The sequence below is a fragment of the Bombus impatiens genome, unplaced genomic scaffold, assembly GCF_000188095.3.
Source record: "Bombus impatiens unplaced genomic scaffold, BIMP_2.2 scf_0487, whole genome shotgun sequence".
Taxonomy (NCBI): Eukaryota; Metazoa; Arthropoda; class Insecta; order Hymenoptera; family Apidae; genus Bombus; species Bombus impatiens.
Genome location: NT_176906.1, coordinates 2,659,071 through 2,676,955, shown reverse-complemented (window position 1 = coordinate 2,676,955; position 17,885 = coordinate 2,659,071). Strand labels below are relative to the sequence as shown.

General features: G+C 29.0%; 4 protein-coding genes and 2 long non-coding RNA genes across 14 annotated transcripts in view; 3 read left to right on the top strand and 3 right to left on the bottom strand.

Moving 5' to 3' along the window:
* Window positions 1-720: 720 nt before the first annotated feature.
* LOC100740955 (N(G),N(G)-dimethylarginine dimethylaminohydrolase 1) lies at window positions 721-3,747 on the bottom strand. Of its 2 annotated transcripts, XM_024368925.2 has the most exons (6): window positions 3,391-3,747; window positions 2,961-3,063; window positions 2,789-2,886; window positions 2,085-2,141; window positions 1,191-1,286; window positions 721-1,095 (listed from the first exon to the last, which is right to left on the bottom strand). In XM_024368925.2, exons 1-6 carry the CDS (start codon window positions 3,646-3,648, stop codon window positions 841-843), a joined length of 867 nt encoding a protein of 288 aa, XP_024224693.1. In that variant the 5' UTR covers window positions 3,649-3,747; the 3' UTR covers window positions 721-840. The 2 variants fall into 2 exon arrangements, with proteins under 2 accessions (XP_024224693.1, XP_003490986.1); XM_003490938.3 differs by lacking the exon at window positions 2,085-2,141.
* LOC105680984 lies at window positions 1,739-3,599 on the top strand. Its single transcript, XR_001102393.3, has 3 exons — window positions 1,739-2,161; window positions 2,797-2,923; window positions 3,400-3,599. It is a non-coding gene; the product is annotated as an uncharacterized LOC105680984 (long non-coding RNA).
* Window positions 3,748-4,025: 278 nt separating the features above from the next.
* Window positions 4,026-6,339, top strand: LOC100741147 (fukutin-related protein). The gene is made up of 3 exons (XM_003490940.4): window positions 4,026-4,642; window positions 4,732-4,989; window positions 5,175-6,339. Exons 1-3 carry the CDS (start codon window positions 4,175-4,177, stop codon window positions 5,955-5,957), a joined length of 1,509 nt encoding a protein of 502 aa, XP_003490988.1. The 5' UTR covers window positions 4,026-4,174; the 3' UTR covers window positions 5,958-6,339.
* Window positions 6,340-7,164: 825 nt separating this feature from the next.
* LOC100745265 (dynein intermediate chain 2, ciliary) lies at window positions 7,165-12,460 on the bottom strand. 3 transcript variants are annotated; one of them, XM_012387864.3, is made up of 15 exons: window positions 12,045-12,460; window positions 10,849-10,946; window positions 10,653-10,760; window positions 10,360-10,561; window positions 10,173-10,277; window positions 9,914-10,035; window positions 9,763-9,846; window positions 9,504-9,690; window positions 9,266-9,427; window positions 9,063-9,206; window positions 8,879-8,985; window positions 8,591-8,768; window positions 8,285-8,516; window positions 7,977-8,210; window positions 7,165-7,882 (listed from the first exon to the last, which is right to left on the bottom strand). In XM_012387864.3, exons 2-15 carry the CDS (start codon window positions 10,912-10,914, stop codon window positions 7,705-7,707), a joined length of 2,109 nt encoding a protein of 702 aa, XP_012243287.1. In that variant the 5' UTR covers window positions 10,915-10,946; window positions 12,045-12,460; the 3' UTR covers window positions 7,165-7,704. The 3 variants fall into 3 exon arrangements, with proteins under 3 accessions (XP_012243287.1, XP_024224691.1, XP_033177620.1); XM_024368923.2 differs by lacking the exon at window positions 12,045-12,460 and adding an exon at window positions 11,575-11,658 and having other exon boundaries at window positions 7,705-7,882; XM_033321729.1 differs by lacking the exon at window positions 12,045-12,460 and adding an exon at window positions 11,118-11,354 and having other exon boundaries at window positions 7,705-7,882.
* LOC100740835 lies at window positions 12,056-13,004 on the top strand. 2 transcript variants are annotated; one of them, XM_024368927.2, is made up of 4 exons: window positions 12,056-12,173; window positions 12,280-12,361; window positions 12,449-12,632; window positions 12,717-13,004. In XM_024368927.2, exons 1-4 carry the CDS (start codon window positions 12,105-12,107, stop codon window positions 12,928-12,930), a joined length of 549 nt encoding a protein of 182 aa, XP_024224695.1. In that variant the 5' UTR covers window positions 12,056-12,104; the 3' UTR covers window positions 12,931-13,004. The 2 variants fall into 2 exon arrangements, with proteins under 2 accessions (XP_024224695.1, XP_012243290.1); XM_012387867.3 differs by having other exon boundaries at window positions 12,446-12,632; window positions 12,717-12,997.
* A 424-nt stretch (window positions 13,005-13,428) lies between these two features.
* Window positions 13,429-17,885, bottom strand: part of LOC112213144 — a 5,577-nt gene continuing 1,120 nt past the window's right edge. For 2 of the 5 annotated variants that reach the window (XR_004462003.1, XR_002947028.2), the window contains 5 exons: window positions 16,787-17,347; window positions 16,544-16,718; window positions 14,711-16,111; window positions 13,924-14,500; window positions 13,430-13,846 (listed from right to left, as the gene is read on the bottom strand). This is a non-coding gene — a long non-coding RNA (uncharacterized LOC112213144). Of the gene's footprint in view, window positions 13,847-13,923; window positions 14,501-14,710; window positions 16,112-16,543; window positions 16,719-16,786; window positions 17,348-17,885 lie in introns of all 5 variants that reach the window. The other 3 variants (XR_002947029.2, XR_004462005.1, XR_004462004.1) reach the window with 3 other exon arrangements.

The window sequence follows — 17,885 nt, the reverse complement described above, 5'->3', positions numbered from 1 at the left end:
AAGTGAACACTTTTAATAGACTAGTAGCAAATGCATTCAAAGGTATTAGAATACTGATGATTGATGATTCTAATAACTGATTTTTAATAATATAACACAAAATATCAAAAGTCGAAGACATAGATTGGTATTACGTTTTTTATTTTTATTTTATGATTTTGTTCTTTTTGTGCTTAATTAAAAATTCATTTTGATTTACTTGTATAATCTATAGATCAATTTTTTTTTATATTTTTGGTCTTTATAAAAAAGAAATTTTGTGCAATATAATTAAATTACTATAATATTTTGATATTAAATTTATTGTATGTAAAAGTTCATCATATATTATTAAAATATAAAATATAATAACTAAAAAACAATCATAAAATAGGTTTGAAATCACGAAAATATAAAAAATATGTATTTATAAATGCTGTCATAATAAAATTGAAACGTATCAAAAAAAGATAAATATTATATAAATGGCAAGATAGAAATTATGACTTCATGTGATATAAAACTACAAATTAGGTAAATAAAGTCTCAATATATTATCTCTACTGTAAATACGTTAAAATCAAATATATTAATCTTCTTAATTATAAAATCTCTTTTATATTAAGATAATCTTTTTATAAAATAATTACAAAATAATCTTTCTGTTCATTAAAGTAGTTATTAGAGTTTTGGAGTGACGTACGTGCTACGTCAATATTATAGTTTTTTGCACAGCATTTCGGTAATATTTCCTATTAGAAATATTTAAATTCTTGATTTTATGGTTCACATCAATATATGATCCTAGCAATTTAACACGTTTGCTAGGTTGTCATAGGTTTCTGGTCTTCATTCCATAGCTTAAATACTGCGAATATGTCTGGGTCTACGCACCAGTAAACAACAAGAAGTTAAACCGGAACTAACCTTCGCTAATTCAGACATACGTAAGGATCTGGTTGGAAACTCAATTTTTTCTGCAAAAACTTTACTTGATTGTGGAATCTCATCTTCTGATCTATGAATTAGAGTTCCATTAACATAAAGTACATTCGCTGCAGCATCTTCAGGCACAGTTAATGTTTGGTAACTATAAGTTGCTTCCCTCTCAATTCTCTGCATTATAAACAATATATTATGTAAAAGATGGGCAAATTGAACAGATATAGACAAATGTAAAAAGTAATGATATTTGAATTACAAATAAATACCTTCAAGACTTCTTGAGATTCTTTTCCAGCACCTACACAAATAATATCAGGGCCAGCCATTGTAACTAAACCTTTAAGACGCTTGGATTCAGCAACCTATAAACAATAATTAAATAAAAATATAAGTATTTTCAATCTCATACAATACATGAATTGTAATCATGAATGTAATAATGATAAAATTATTAACCCTTTTTTTTTATATTCATGATATTTATATTATTTCAGATATAACTTAGGTTAGAACAAAATAGATACATATTTAGATAATTTAAGCATCATTTTCATCAGCTAGCTTTTATAATAAACACAATGCATAAAATAGAAAATGAAAAATGAATACATATATGTAAGTCCTCTGTAGCATTGCATAAGAAAAATAACCAAGTAAAATTGATAGAATTACTATTTTTGATTTATGAGTTTAATATGCATAATAAGAGTAACAAATAATGTATCTTCAATCAATTATTAAAATTTTATAATTATAGAAATTTAAATATACTTTTTAACAAAAATATTTTTGTATATTCTACATACATTTTTTTTTATATATACTTATAAAATTGATTGAAGTTGCACAGTATGAAGTTCTGCAATATGACAAATTTATGCAAAAAGATACAAACATTAATCACATGCAAGAGTGAAATATGATCTTGTGTATCAGTGTATGTATGTGTTTCATGTGCATAATTACACCAAGCCATAACTTACATACTATGTATATAAAACTCCATTTCTGAAAGCATTCTGTTTAAAATCTGTAATGGGTAATTGTAAAAAGTATATTCACAAACAAATTTGTTGGAACCGTGCAAAATTGTGTTTCTAAATCGTGAAATCTTTTTTCAATATAATATGCAAAAGAGAGTCAGTCTAATACACCCAAACCTGAATTGGGGCTGAGGTAAGACTCTCCACTATCACCTCTTCACCACCATCACCCACCTTAAATGAATACCAGAATGGTAAGTTGTTTGATCTTAACCTTTTGTTGTGGTCAATCATATTTTATAACCTATATGTGTAAGTGTGTGTGGTCTCACGCGCGTTTTCTTAATATAAGTAGTAATATTTTTTAGTTTAATATTTACTAACAAAACTATTTGGTAATTCATATGCAACTAATAATATAGACTATAATTATTAATTTAATATATGGATATAAAATCCAAAGTACAATTACCCATATAATATATTATTACATGACTTCATTAAACTAACTTTCAAGATATAATAAAGACTACATGATATAGATACTAATAATACAAAAGTATATTTCTAAAACAATCACAATACACATATATGTTTTAATTTCTTTATAACACATGATACTCATTGATGACACAGATTATATAATGAAATAAAAATGTTAAAAAATATCAAATAAAATCCAATTATGCAAACAACATCAATTCCTTCTTACTTCAAGAGATATTTAACAAAATAATTCATGCATTATTTTACACTTTTAGAGTAAATATAGATTTATATAAAATAGAGGACTGAAATGTTAGTGTAATATATATTAAAAAGCAGATGACTATATAAATTATATTAAATACTACTAACATAACTTTTAATAATTAACCAACCTTAATAGGTACACATGGATATTCTGGAAATGCTGCTGCAACTGCTCTTGCACCTGCTTCATTAGTATAATGAGACAATCCAACAAAAAATTCACGACCTATAATAATCAGTTACTTCTGTTTAATAATTTGGTTGTAAGTTCATTAACTTAATATTAAAAACAAAACTTACCAGTAAATAAAACATCTCCTCCATCTAGACGAGCATTTTTGTCAGCTATTTCTATAAGTGGAATTTCCAATTCCTTCTTTAAAACAGCTCTAATTGTCTCAATCTGGAATTAGATCATCATCATTTTAGTTACTCACATACTGGAAACATTACAGAATAATAATGTTAATACATGTAACAATATAATAAAGTTATATTCTTTTTATGCGAATATGCACGAAATAATTGTTCAATTCATATTTTTAATTTAATGTTATAATTTGATATACAATATAGTATATTGATATATACTTAAAATGATATTTAATGATTTAGCTTTTCTCTTAAATAATACAATAGCATAATAGACTGAAATTTCATTATTTATATAAAATAACAATAATATAATTAGAAACTATTTATTAATTACTATACGATTTTATAAATATACCTCTTTTAGGCGCGATGGTTCATTGGGCCGTGCTATAAGTGCAATACCATTGCACACAACTGCGATATCTTCGACAAAAACACAGAGCGGTGAATTTTCATCCGGTGGCATTTCAACAACGTCGATGTCGAGTTCTCGTAGAAGCTGAGCAAGTGCCAAATGTTGAGTTCTAGCTTCGTCTAATGTGACCTCGCCTCTTGTACGAAGCGAAAGAGGAATTCTACATAGAACTGCATGAGTATAGCGATGGAGAGGCATGGTACTTCGATAGAAAGGCTTCCGTATCAAAGTTTATCTGAACTTTATTACTTCTCGTTTACGTAAATTATAATACAATGATCACAGAACTAGTTCTACCAATTTCATTGGAACGCCGATTGCAACAAATGTAGACTTTGACGTTTATGTAAAAACAACAGCAAGACAGTATTCTAAACATTTACATTTGTAATGTCACCAGATCGTAGCGTAATTTTGAATTTTTTAAATGTTGGATTAAAACTTTCGTTTTTTATTACGGAAAATTAGTTAAAAATATTAAAATCTTACAATAATACAATAAATATTTATTAAATAATGATGTAATATAAATAGTATTTCAATTGTTATATTTTTATGTTGCATCCGGAAAATAATAGATTGGCAATGCTGAGTAGAAGTGAATTGAAACATGCAGAGGTACTGTGATTTGTCAAACATTTAAACGTAATTTGTAGGTGTGATAATATAAGGATGAAGTAAAAAAAATTTGATCTACGATGATATCACAAAATATGTGATAATTATGCGTTTTAAGTTTGTAAGAACGTTATTAGTGCTTGCACTACTAGCTAATATTATTGTGTGGCATAGAATATGGAGGTTATTTTCAACGCAAAACACTTTGCGATTGTTGACACCAACTACCGTCGTAACACCTGATCCTCCGCAAAAACTTCATCGGCGATTAGCTCGATTAGTAACTGTGGTTATACGACAATTTGAAACCTTTGAAAATGATGTAACATCCACTGTAGAGTCTGTGTTAAGTCTTTTTCCTACTATACCAATTTTAATAGTAAGCAATGAATTACCATATCCTCCACTGGAATTGGACTTTGCAAATGAAAGCATGCAAAATGTTAAACTAGTAAACTTGCAACCGGAATTTAATAAATCTTACGATGAAAGAAATCCACTATTTTATATACGCACAAAATACGTTTTATTTTTACCTGATGGTAGTAGGCTTTCTACCAAGCAAAGCATGGAAGTAAGAAATATGTTATATATAACATTATTACTTTATTGTAAGGCAATAATTTGCTTGTTTTTAATTGTCTTATATCAAATATTTTTCAGGAGACTGTATCACAAACTACAAAATTAGGTGCTGTAGGTGTACCAGTAGGAAGCATAACTTTAAATTGTGTCAATATAGATTTAAAAGTAAAAGAATGGAGCCTGAAGTTCTCGTACACAGTGGGCACTGAATGTGATGGAATAAATGGAAAACATGCTACAATGCTTGAGACAAAATTATTACGAAAATTAACTGATCCTTTCTTACTACCTTTTACGGATGCATTATATATTCAAACAACTGCATTAGGTGTAAAGGTTTGTAATTTATATTTAATTTTTAACAAAGAAAAGGTTTTTATTTGTATATTTGAAGGTTTTACTTATTATTTCTTTGTTTAAGTTTATGATTCAAATACTATGATCCACGATGTTTAATATATAAAAATATATTAATAATAAGCAAAATTTATTCAAGTAAATAATTTATTACATGTTGTCAGATTCATATGTTGTCAAATTATCATTTCAACGAAGGAAAATCATCATATAAAGGTACGCAATTCTTATGGAAGGTACAACAGTTACATCAAGATCGTGAACGAACTATGTTTGAAAAATTGGGAATTAAGAAGGTTACAAGAGCTTCCGATTCTATAGAATGGTATGGCTGTTCTAGAGAAAGTAGTAGATGTTTTGGACCAGTCATAAGTGGTATTCCATCTTATCTTTATCAAAATCGGTTTACTCCACCTTGCTGCATCTCAGGATTGAGAAAAGTTGCTCATCATGTGTTTGATAAATTAGAAGAAGTTGGTATCAGATATTGGTTAGAAAGTGGATCTTTACTTGGTGCTATGAGAAATGGTGATATTTTACCATGGGATCATGAAGTACAAATAGGAGTAAATCGTGATGATCTTGAGAGATCATCATGGTTAATTCAAGCCATGGATAAACCTGTTGTTGACAATCATGGTTTTGTCTGGAAAAAGGCAATAGAAGGTGAATTTTTTAAAGTACAGTATTCAAAGGTAAACCATTTAACTGTAAACATACTTCCATTTTATGCAAAAAATGGGTCTATGCTTAGAGATGCATGGTTTTTAAACAATAAAGATTTTCCAGAGCAATTTCTTCATCCAATGTCAAGTATCGAATTTGCTGGCAGACAAGTGCCATGCCCAAATAATATTAGGGATTTTTTAGAATTAAAATATTTCAGGGGTGTGATAGAAAATCCAGAACTCCCTGGTAAAATTTCTTTTCAAGAGTTTCTTCATTAAAAGTTAATCTTGTAGTAAGTCATATATGAAATTGGGAAAGAAATTTTTCCAAAATACATAATTTAAATTATGTAATCTATAATTATCTCATCTACAAATATATTTAGGCTTTACAATCTTTTTCCATAATTTTAATCATCCGAATTAGTATATCCTATGAAAAAATTGTATTGGGAATACATTATAGCATTTTCGAATGAGAAATATTATTTTCCGATATTGTATAAGGTTACGCGATTTTATGCTAGAATAAGAATTATTACTAATTTGGCTAGAAATTTAGTATGAGAACAAAGAGAAGGTTCTATAAAATGTCCTTAAAAATGTAGATGTTATATATTTTCTAACATTTATAATAAATATATAGGTACTTAAATTTTAATTGTATTTAAATAATTGCGTATTGGAGATAAAAAAATTTTCTTTTTTTTTGTTTCATTAATAATAAATTATCATGATATCAAGTTCCTAAGAAAGATTCAGATTGTTTTGAATGTAATATAGTAATGAAACTTGTTGGTTAGATAATTATAAAATATGTTTTTTTTTATAAAAGAAATATAGTTTATAAGTTGATATTATGATTTTAATTTCTTGCATATGCATTGTCAGTATTAATTATAGTATTAAATGTTTCATTTCGATTTCGTTTTATACAACAAATAGATGTGCCAAAGATATAAAAATTATTCAGTTTAATGAATAATATACTTTTTATATTTTTAACTGTATTTATAATCAATATTTTTGTATGTTATTTAATATTTTTATATATTATTTTAAAATTATTTCTATTTAATATTATATGTTCCTAAATTGTTTTATATAAATGTTAATATTTTTTCATATACATCATTTTTCTTTCGAAAAAATAACTTGTTCAATAACATTTAATTTGATATAACAACTTATATATAAATATTTCTTTGATATTAAAAAGGTAATTAAAGATAACAGACACTGTGATAGCCAGTGCTTAATACATTTGAAATATCAGAAAATAAGATTTGTGTAATAATAATGCTTGTATTAAGTTTATAGGAAATTGTGCATACTGTTGAATTAAAACTTACTGAATTAAAACACTTTTTAAAACCATTAATCAAATTTTTCTTTGTAAGGATATTACAATTTCACTTGGACCACATTTTCTTATAATATTAGCTATTATTAAATATGTAACTCGATATTTACATTGATATTTTCTTAATTATTATCCTTTTTTAATACATATTAAATTTCATATACAAATTTAGGTAACAACAAATATTATTATATGTATATAATTAATGTAAACTATTTCTGAAATCACTAACTTATTCTTTAAAAGTATTTAAAGACTTATTATGAAACTATGTGGTACTGTTATATATGGAATTGCAAAAACATTAATAATTCTGTTTACAAAGGAATGTATTAAAGTAGTTTCATAATCGTTAATAATTCGCTTCTAGTCTAGAAGACATGTTATAGTAATTATATAGATAAGTTTAAATTTGTAAATCATTCTAAATTTAGTGCCAATTTCTTCATATAAAGACATAGATATTAATATGTATTTTCTGTTATAGCAAATGTTAATAAAGTGTTGATGTTTACAAAAAATTAGAGAATATTATAATTTTTTATTATAGTATTATACAATAGTGATGATTATCATTATTATCTGCAATATATAATTTTCATATCTAAACAGATTTTATTTTAAAAAAGCACATGCAAATATATTTGTGATTAAAAGTATGGCTTAGATTTCTACCCTTATATCTTTTGGTGGTGGTAAAATAGCTGGTTCACGTACAAAACTTAATAATCTTTCTAATTTCATAATTTCTAATTCTCTATCTGTCAAATGAAGTTGCCTCTTAGTTGGTTTTACTTTTAATCTAAGGTTTGGTGACAATTTCAATGTATTTATGGTACCTCTGTTGACGAGACATGAAAATGGAATTGTATTATAACATTATTCATTAAACATACAATTATATTACTGAATAAAACTATAAAATAATTACATACTTATCATCGCCCACTATAATGAATGGTAATTTATTGTTAAATGCAAGTCTAGTTAGTTTATATTTTTTTCTGCTAACAACTGGTTGACTACATATTGGTCGATATTTATTTACATTCAAATCAAATACTGTAACTTTCCCATCATTTGAAACACAAGCTAATACTGTTGAACTATATGGTGCCCATTGAACATCTCCAATGGGAACGCCAAGATCAAACATAAATAAGGGTTCCCTAAAACAGTGCATACTTAACAGATAAGAAAAAATTAAGAATTTAAGAAAACTATGAATGTAATTGAAACTTACATCCTATCATCTTCCCATATTTTTATTCTCCAATCACCAGAACAACTTGCAAATATGCTGGAATTGAATTTATTAAATACTATCCGGTAGACTGGCATATTGTGTGCTTCATTATAAGTTCTCATATAAACACTACTATATGCTGTATTGCACTTATAAATTGTTCCTTCTTCTGTTCCTACCAAGAATACATTTTGATCTGCAGGGTGAAATGCTAGACATGTTCCACAACCTAGTAAATTTTATTAATATTTATTGGAGCTTGTTAATCTTAGAAATTATATTAATGGTATAAAATATTCTCACCCTTAAGTGTAATTATAGTACCATCTGGTCCAGGTATTGGTGGTCTGTCCAGAAAAAGGGTCATCACAGTTGTCAAACCAAGATTATTTTCACTTAATATCCAGTAGTTTACTTTTCCATCAATGCTAACACTGTAGAATGCTAAATTACCTTCTTCCGTGTCTGGTGCCCAATGTACCTTGAACATTATATATCATAAATATTGTATTAATGATAAATACATTTTGAAATAATTAACACAGCGATGTTGTTAGGCATTTTAGATATTTTTATTTGTAATCAACAAACCTCCCACACAATACCTCCATGTTTTTGAACAACATCATTGCTTCTATATTGAGGGACTGTAGGTGGCAACATAATATTATAAACAGCAACAGCACCATCCATAGTACCTTTATCATTAAAAAAGACAATATTATAGTAATGATGTTATAATGAAAATGTACTATATAATATTTGTTTTTATTACCAATAACTAACAGATGTGGATGTTGTTCACTGAAGTCTAAACACATTACGGGAGATTCTGTTGGACAGATCCACTCTGGATATGATGGATTTTTTAAACTAAATAAGCATACTGTTCCATCTATTATCGAATTACTAAATGACACTGAAATATTTTTTATATAAGCATTTGTATACAACCGAATTTTTATATTTTTTACTAACTTGTCCCATATGAAACTGCAAATAAATCATAATATCTACTATTGAAGCATAAATCTGTAACATCATGTTTCTTGGTTTTTTCATAATGAAATTTCCATAAAGGTAGTAATGAACCTTCTCCAACTTTAAATTCATCACTTGGATCATCCCAATATCTGTAATCTAATAATATTTATATTAAATATTTCTCTAAATAAAGTATAAATTTTTTGGGGAGTTACTGAATTAAAATATTAACCTTGTGCTATTTCATCAAAAATATTTTGATTTACCATTCGTTCCAATGTTTTTGCAGCTTGTAACATTCTACATGTTAATGCTGTGGATTCAGTTTGAGCTTTTTTCTTCATATCCTCCTTCTTCAGTTGTAGAAATGGAATTCTTCTTTCTCTTTCTCTTTCACGTTGTTGTTGAGCAAAATCTTCCTAAGATATATATTCATTCATCTTTCTAATTCATATAATTCTAAATGATTTCATTCAAAATAAAATACATACCTGATATTCATCAAAAATTGTCCATTGAAAAACATGGGTATTAAATGTCTCTGTTGGAGGTGGTATTGTTTGGGTACTCATTTCCTATAAATTAATATAAAAATAATTAAATAGATCTTAGTCTATAAAATCTAAACTGTTCTATACTTACTCGCATAGGATTGGTATAAGTTAAAGCAGCTCTTTCACAAAAGTTAAATTGATTTGGTATTTTTTTTGGTTTTACTCTTTCTTCTTCATGATCATCTTCATGGTCAGGTTCAGGTTCATGTTCTTCACGATTTTCAATATTTTTTCAAAATTTTGAATTTTGAACACAGAAATTTTTTAATTATTTTTCACTTTTATCAAAAATAAATATTTAAAGAGATTTTTCTAACTTTCTCTATTATTATAATTAATCATCTTACCTTCTTGCTCTTCAACTTCTACTCCTTCTTCTTCATCTTCTTCTTCTTCTTCTTCTCTTTCTTCCTCATCATCATGTAATATGGCTTCTTCAAAAGGAGTATCCACTACAATGATATATTTAAATGTTACCTAATAAAATATTAAATTAATTGTAAAATTCTTATATTTGTATTTATGGAATTTTACCAACAAGTCCTCCTGCCAATTGTATTCTAGCTTCTTCAGAATCTTTATGCAATAGTGATCCAGGAACACTTAGAACAGTTATTAAATGTGGTGGAGGAGGTAATAATATGAAACTTTTTAATTTCCATGACCACTCAACTAAAGAATCTGGAACTCTTGTGTTATGTATAGTCAGAACTCTTGCAATCTCTTCTTGTAATTCCTAAAGTTTTATTTTTTGAATTAGTTACAAACTTTCTTAAAAACTCGTAGTTGGAATGTATGATGTTTCAATAATGAAAAGGTGCACATACTGCATCTGATAATACTAGTTGATCTTCTGGTTTTAAGAAAACTTTTCCTCGTAACCAATCCATATCACCACCACCTAGATCCACACGGCTCTTCAAGAAGCTTATATGCTAAACATAAATAAGAAAATAGTTATTAATTCTTTATTAAATGAGTCCGAAATTGTATTAAATTAAATAAAATGTGTGAAATACTAACTCTTGCTGGTTCTTTTGATACCTCTGCGACTTTAGAAAGTGTTCTCTTTACTAGTGATGGACGCATGATTCTTGGATTAGAACTTACTTAGTATCCAACTACATAGAGAAATATTGCAAATTAGTGTTTATGTTTATTATTATATAAAAGTTATTATTTTCTCTTTCTATATATATTTTTATTCTTAATTTTTTAATTTCTCGTTTTCTTTCTAACAATAATGTAATTTTAATATTATATTATTGAATAATATTTATTCAAACTCTTACAATTTAAAATAATAATATTAAAATTTTTCAGTTTATGAAAAGATATGGAATTTCGTTTGTATATTTGTATTAACTAAATTGGCTTTTGTACTAGATGAATAGAAAACTGTTCTACTATAGTAAACATATATTAAAAAACTAAATAAAAACTAAACTGAAGTTCTTTATATCTCTTATTTTTCTCAATAAATACATAGAAATAAGTTTTGGTTTCCTAGGAAACTTGTTATACTATCATAACATTTAAATATTATCTGTTTTAAGTTAATAATTCTGTCATACAATATAATAATTTATTTAAGTTACGCCAGGATACAAATTTTAAAGCTTTGAAAATTTAAATATTCGGTGGTTTATATATTAAAAATTTAAAATTATATTATAGTGCTGAATATATGCATAAATAAAGGAATATAATATACTGTGCTCAAATATATTTAATTGTAAATTTATATACATTTAGATAGAGGTAAAGTATACATTTAAACATATAAGATTATCTTTTAAATAAGGGCAATATTTTTAACATATTGTGTGTGGTTATATAGAGAAAGAAAATCAATAATGGAGCATACCATGATAATGTAAGCATGCTTCCTACTAGATAAGTCAGAATAGCTTGCAAATACTTGTGAGTAACAATTTTCAGATTATCTTTCATTAAGCATGGTTTTACATAGAATGTGCATTACATGTAAATTGTATTATATTTCAGAATAAATTATTATTTTTTAAGTACTTGTTCAAAGTACTTGTATATAAAAGATGACAGTACATAAATTAAAGGTGGAATGTGTGCATTGTTATTGAATATTTAAGTGACAAGAGGTATTATTTTATTAGTTATTTTAAAAAATGTTGTTATATTTATACATGTGATTTTGTGTATGAAAATTTTGTGTAATTGGAAATTTAAAAATGTCTTACCTTCATTTCAGATGAATTGATAGATTTAATCTTTAGTTTACAATACATTTTTATTTTGTGATGGAAGATAGTGGGATTGACAGTGATCCAAAAACCACTAGTCATACAGAAGATGAAAGACTTTTCTTGGTAAATATATGATCCATAATATTATCCATTTTATAAATTAAAATTAAAATAAGTAAATAGAGATAATAATGAAAGAGACACGTTGCTTTATTTCTTTTTATTTTAGGGAAGCGATAGCAGTTGTAGCAGCAATCAGACACAGACATCACAGCATAATTCTACCACTAAACAATTGCAAAGAAAGCTTGGTATTGAATTGTTAATTGTTGTTTTATAAATTACAAATATCACAATATTTACAATTTCCTTTATATGTTATCTGTTTTGGGCAGAAGCACGAATTGAACAAGCTAAACGTATTCAGCGTAATTCAGATTATGTGAAGTTGCCAAAATATGATAAGGGATGCGGGAGTGGTAGTAGTGCTGCTGGTCTGATTTCTATTCAAAGACTTCCTGTACCAAATAAGAATAAAGAACATCTTCCTCTTGTTGAATATTGGCATAGTGATAGTGAAAGGTAGTTAATAATATATATATTATATATGTAGTAATTCTTAGTATAGTAAATGTAGTATAGTTATGTATCTTTATATATTTTTAGTGAAGGAGAAATGACTCTTTTTCCAACAACTAAATCGAAAGATTCCTCCAAGCATAAGCAAGATCTAACTGATACATTTAGCATTGAAGAAATGAGTGAAGAAAGTGAAGATTCTTTAAATTTAGGACCTGCACAACCATCTCCGGAGCTCAAATTTATGAAATCTTATAGATGTACTGGTGATTGCTTTCATTGTCAGTGCCACATATTATAATTCATTGTTATGTACATATATCTTGAATATGTTACAGATTATTTTTTATGCATTATTAAATATTAATTTAATCTCTCAAAGTTTTATGTAATTATGTAATATGAAAGATTTTATATATATATTGAATGAAAACTAAATATATCAAATATTTATAAGTTAGATCTATTAAAATGTATAATTGTCTCAATATCTTCCATAAAATGATAAATATTAAGAATAATGTATGAAAGTTGTATTTTACATTTAATTATAATGATGTTTGATGATTAAATGATGTTCAAAAAATTAAATTAATTGCTCTAGTGATTGTATTATGCGAGCAAAATGATACGCGTCTTATTCGTGACTGAAGAAATTATTGCTAAGGAAATTATTCAAATAGTGTTTCTCAATTGTGCATCGGCAGACCTCGTAACGTCTATTTTGTACGAAGTTGCAGTAGGTAATATCCGCCGCTGTCACTTCAGGATATTACTTAAGCCTTAAGACATTGCTATAATGGTGCCGTGCGAAAATTTCAAATTGGTAAAATGATGATAGCGTGTCGTGGCGGGATTTTATGACTGTGTAAATAAAATTTTGCAGCTAATGAAATTAAAGGATCATATAAATATATGTTTATTTTTTCTAGTTCTTTATATTAATAATAAACTATCTTTGTACTTTTATTTAGTATTTTTTTCTGTGACATCATTGCAAAGAAACATAATACTGTATAAGATCACCCAAATAGACGTTTTTGTAATAAAGTCGTATGGAAATCTTGTCTTGTACCAGAGAAGAAATTTCTTCTCTGTTTGTACCAAATGTATACACAGATAACCTGAGGAAATGCGGTCCCCTTCGTAATGCGCGGTTTATTCTGTAATCTAGATCGTCCTCGGGGAAAAAGACTGCGTATTCCATTTCTTGTTTTCTGCAAGCAAACAGTTCCACTATATTTTATACCGTTATAGAGGTTTCCTTTCTGTATTCCCACTCGTTATATCTTACCTGTCCGATCTGGTGTACATTGTGCGTGCCTAGAAAAATTCTTTTAAAAAATTCCTCGAGCTATGTGTATGATACAGAAGTCTATTGCACATTGTTCACGAATTCTTTGTCAAAGATATTATTTCCTAGATATACGTATGTGCCTGTATTAACATTTTTTCCAAAAAAAATTTACTAACATTTTACTTTGATAAACTTTTTATTAATATTAAACTAACTTTTTATTAATTTGAATACTTAATAATAATTAATTCAATATTTGTTCGTCCAATAATTGTATTACCTGTATTGATATGCCTTTAATCTTTACACATTACATACTTATATAAATGTAGTTTCAATATACATACAATGAGCTGAGATACGGAGGAAGCACAGGATTAGCATAAGAAAGGGTGATCCTTAAGTTTTAATAAACATGCGTCAATAGAAGAAGGCAGAAATTCCATTTGACAGTTACGTATCTCTTGTTTAAGCAAACATTTATTTTGTATTTTAAAGCTGTACGTTTAAAATAAATATAGCGTTGGAGTAAGCAAAATATGTGTCTCCTTTTTTTCCGAAGATATTTTAATGTCTGTAAAGAAAAAGACAACTGTTAAATCGGTTATGTTAGTATGTTAGACAAAATTTTGTACGAAAAGATAAAGTTGTATTAATACAAAACTTAGAGCCGCGATAGTTACGTGGGTTTGATGTTGTAAGTATTAACACTCATAGTAATGAGATGAGCATTGCGGTTATTCGTAGCAGCATCTTAGCACGATGCAAGTAAGTAAGTACGTACTTCCCATGAGTTCATTGCTCGCGAAACCCGGCAGCTATAAATGTGTTTGTGTAGAGTTAATTGTTTTTCTTGCCATGTTCTCCTCTCTCTAGTCCTTCACGAAGAGAATTCCTTTCAAATTGATTTAACATATCTATACAATCCTCAAATTTAGTTTCCGAATTACTACTCGACGCAATTGTTGCAAATAAATCATTAAAGTTCGAATTGTCGTTTAGACGTAGATAGGATTCTGTAACCCAGAACGAGTTCCATTGGGCTATTCCTTGTCCCAAGACGAATGTAGATAGATTTGTGGGATTTAGAATAAGTTAAGATCGTTCGGTGCAAAACTAGTGCTATTGAACTTTTTCGACGTAGTGATTGATATTAGCGGGATCGTTCGATTTGTCTAAGCGTAGTATCTTCTTATTTTTTCGCTGATTCTTATAGTAAGCATAGTTTATTCCAGTGAGGATATAGAGTTGTTGCTCGATCCAAGACTGGTCCTGGCGATGTCTTTGGACTCTGGCTTGTTATTCTCGGTTTCTGCTTGTATTCTTTAGCCTTTCAGGTATATATGAATTATGGACATTTTTATGTAAATATATGATTGCACTTTACCATATTTAAACGTACTATATAGGTTTCGCGCGTATAATGTTGTTAGTTTTTATTTCCCATACAAACGTAGCAAACAAATCGATGTAGTTACGAAGGTTTTTTTTGGAAGCACATTCTACGTACGTTACGCCCTCCTTGTATAATAAGAATATCAGCAATTGGACCGCTAATTAATGGCTCATACGTATTAAATTTATTCTTCTCTCTGATATTCTGACCAGTTCAATTTTTAATGAAGCCCACCGCCGTGGATCTTACAGAGAGGAATTAACAACCTGTTGTGCAGGAGATGGTGTTTGGCTACATGATATTTTTGCATACAGAGTGAAACATTTATCTCCCGATACTAGCTATGCATTGTTACAATTTCAAAGAACTTCTTTTACTTGTTGAATACTTTGGCTTTTTTAAAAGTGATATTTTTTAAATTCGCGGCAGACATCATATTCATTTAAATCATTTTTTGTTTCACATAAGTCATAAGCATTGCACATATTAATAAAAGGGAGGTAATCAATGATTTTATTAAAAAGTCACTCTGTATATGTTGCGTAGACTCGGCGTTTGTAATGCTCGTAGCCGCAAACTGATGTATGATTCGTGATACATTGCATATGAATATTTAAATACACCTGGTCTCTCGTATTGCTCTCGTATGTATAATATTATATGAGAGAGATGTATTCACGGGATGCGTCGTCAACACCATCGGTACAGTCATAAATTATGCGAGAGTTATGGCGTATTTTGTAACCAATTTGAAGTAATAAATATCATCTCCTTTGAGAACGTGACAACCTGTAATGTGAGCGCCGCTAATGTCTTTTCATTTATTCGTACGTAACATATGAAAATGAGAAAGAGATTGCAACCAAAGATAAACGCCGATATCGAGATTAATCTACAAATTAATTGAAAATTATTTAACTGGCATCATTTTAACATCTGCCAAAATCGGATTATCAACTTTATTTTTGTTCTGATTATATTTATTAATTTTTAGATATTTGTAAAGCTACAGAATGATATGGAGTTTACTTAAATGAATAGTTGAGTCTATATGAATGAAAAGTGTTCATTATAGCGTTTAGATTTGGATTTTACAGTCTTATTTCTAACACGGCAGCTACATTCTTTTACGTAATAAATGAACTAATCTAATGCGGTGCATTGCAGTATAGTAATCGACAGAGGTGCCGATTTCCCGGGCCACCAGAGACTAAACTTTACCTTCGTATCTAACACCAAACCAGTAGAACCGGATTTCGTGAGAATATGTCCCCCAAGGCTTGAAAAAGGGCGACTAAAATGAAGAAGCATAGAAGAACTTCGTTGGTACGTAGTGCAATGTTTAGACACTATACCGAAATTACGCATCAACTGTGACTTTCCTCTTGAACACCTTCTGAAAGTTATTCAATACCTTAAGTGTGATACATCTTGTACATAGAATAACATTAAATAATTATTCACCATAAATGACAGATGTTAATGCAATAGCCTGGCAGTTACGATCAGTTACAATCACACCGGAAGATATTTTAATGTTGTAGCGACTATTAGAAGGAGGCAAAAGTCTGTCGTCTTCAGAGGCTGAACAATAAAGTATTGTGAATTCTTCATACGTGAGAAAGATGGTTGAATAGTAGTGGCTCATTAAAAGGAAGATACGTTTTACGATCTTCTATACTTTACGCTATTCTAAAACCACAGAAAGCTTCACTACCTGTGAAATCAGCTCGATCTTCATTTCCTCATTTTGTTCTACATATTTTCTAAACTCTACGCTATTGAGTAAACAATCATTATGTCAAATCTCATTCCCATTATCCTACGATCATGCTAAAATTAGACAGCCCGTTTATCAAGGATAATATGCAGGTGGCAAGTCGTGTATTTTTTTCATCTTAATTCTTCCATTCGAATCTCATGGTATGCACATTACTCGATTCGGTTGCCTCTGTGCGCTCAGAGATTACGTATCGCGATCGAACTGCGATTGAAAGTGCATCGACCGTCCGTTTTCTTGTCAGGCTGAAAAACAACACGGATCGTTTGCCTTTTGTGGTGGACAGATAGAGCGAGATAAAGCGGAAAAAGGGAATGCGCGACAAAGACAAAGACGGTGTTCTGCTCTGACCATTACTCTCGGGTCTCGTGTCGATAATTTTTAAGGTCGACGCGGTTCGCGATCCCTGCGGAATACCGGCGAGAAGTTGCACCGGCATTCTGCAACGGCGTCGAGGCGCCGCGATGCGCAAACATCCGTTGTGCAAAGGACATTGGCCGATCGATTGGGACTACGCCAATGAATCTGTCCCGTAACGGGGCTCGAACTACGGTCCGCTGCTCGGCGTACTCGAAACCCATCGCTTCCTGTACCAACGGCTTTTTTTCTCGAACGACCGGGCTTAATTAAATACCGGTAGACCGAGCCATCCCTGTCCTCTTCGCGGAGAGGCCACGCTTACGTGACTGCGACGCGTGATTTTACCTTGCTAAGGCCGGGAATGGAGAGAGAGAGAAAAAGAGAGAGAGAGAGGGAGAGAGAGAGAGAGAGAGGGGCGGTGAG

What these genes read in the sequence shown, in the direction of transcription:
- LOC100745265 (XM_012387864.3), bottom strand. Translation starts at nt 10,914, where the DNA reads ATGCGTCCATCACTAGTAAAGAGAACACTTTCTAAAGTCGCAGAGGTA. An exon ending in CAATTTTTGATGAATATCAG is followed by an intron (nt 9,691 to 9,762) that starts GTATGTATTTTA and finishes TATATATCTTAG; the next exon opens with GAAGATTTTGCTCAACAACA. An exon ending in ATATGGGAAGATGATAGGAT is followed by an intron (nt 8,211 to 8,284) that starts GTAAGTTTCAAT and finishes GCACTGTTTTAG; the next exon opens with GGAACCCTTATTTATGTTTG.
- LOC100740835 (XM_012387867.3), top strand. Translation starts at nt 12,105, where the DNA reads ATGGAAGATAGTGGGATTGACAGTGATCCAAAAACCACTAGTCATACA. An exon ending in ACAATTGCAAAGAAAGCTTG is followed by an intron (nt 12,362 to 12,445) that starts GTATTGAATTGT and finishes TGTTTTGGGCAG; the next exon opens with AAGCACGAATTGAACAAGCT. An exon ending in TGGCATAGTGATAGTGAAAG is followed by an intron (nt 12,633 to 12,716) that starts GTAGTTAATAAT and finishes ATATATTTTTAG; the next exon opens with TGAAGGAGAAATGACTCTTT.
- LOC100740955 (XM_024368925.2), bottom strand. Translation starts at nt 3,648, where the DNA reads ATGCCTCTCCATCGCTATACTCATGCAGTTCTATGTAGAATTCCTCTT. An exon ending in AACCATCGCGCCTAAAAGAG is followed by an intron (nt 3,064 to 3,390) that starts GTATATTTATAA and finishes ATCTAATTCCAG; the next exon opens with ATTGAGACAATTAGAGCTGT. An exon ending in AATCTCAAGAAGTCTTGAAG is followed by an intron (nt 1,096 to 1,190) that starts GTATTTATTTGT and finishes TTTATAATGCAG; the next exon opens with AGAATTGAGAGGGAAGCAAC.
- LOC100741147 (XM_003490940.4), top strand. Translation starts at nt 4,175, where the DNA reads ATGCGTTTTAAGTTTGTAAGAACGTTATTAGTGCTTGCACTACTAGCT. An exon ending in CTACCAAGCAAAGCATGGAA is followed by an intron (nt 4,643 to 4,731) that starts GTAAGAAATATG and finishes AATATTTTTCAG; the next exon opens with GAGACTGTATCACAAACTAC. An exon ending in CAACTGCATTAGGTGTAAAG is followed by an intron (nt 4,990 to 5,174) that starts GTTTGTAATTTA and finishes ACATGTTGTCAG; the next exon opens with ATTCATATGTTGTCAAATTA.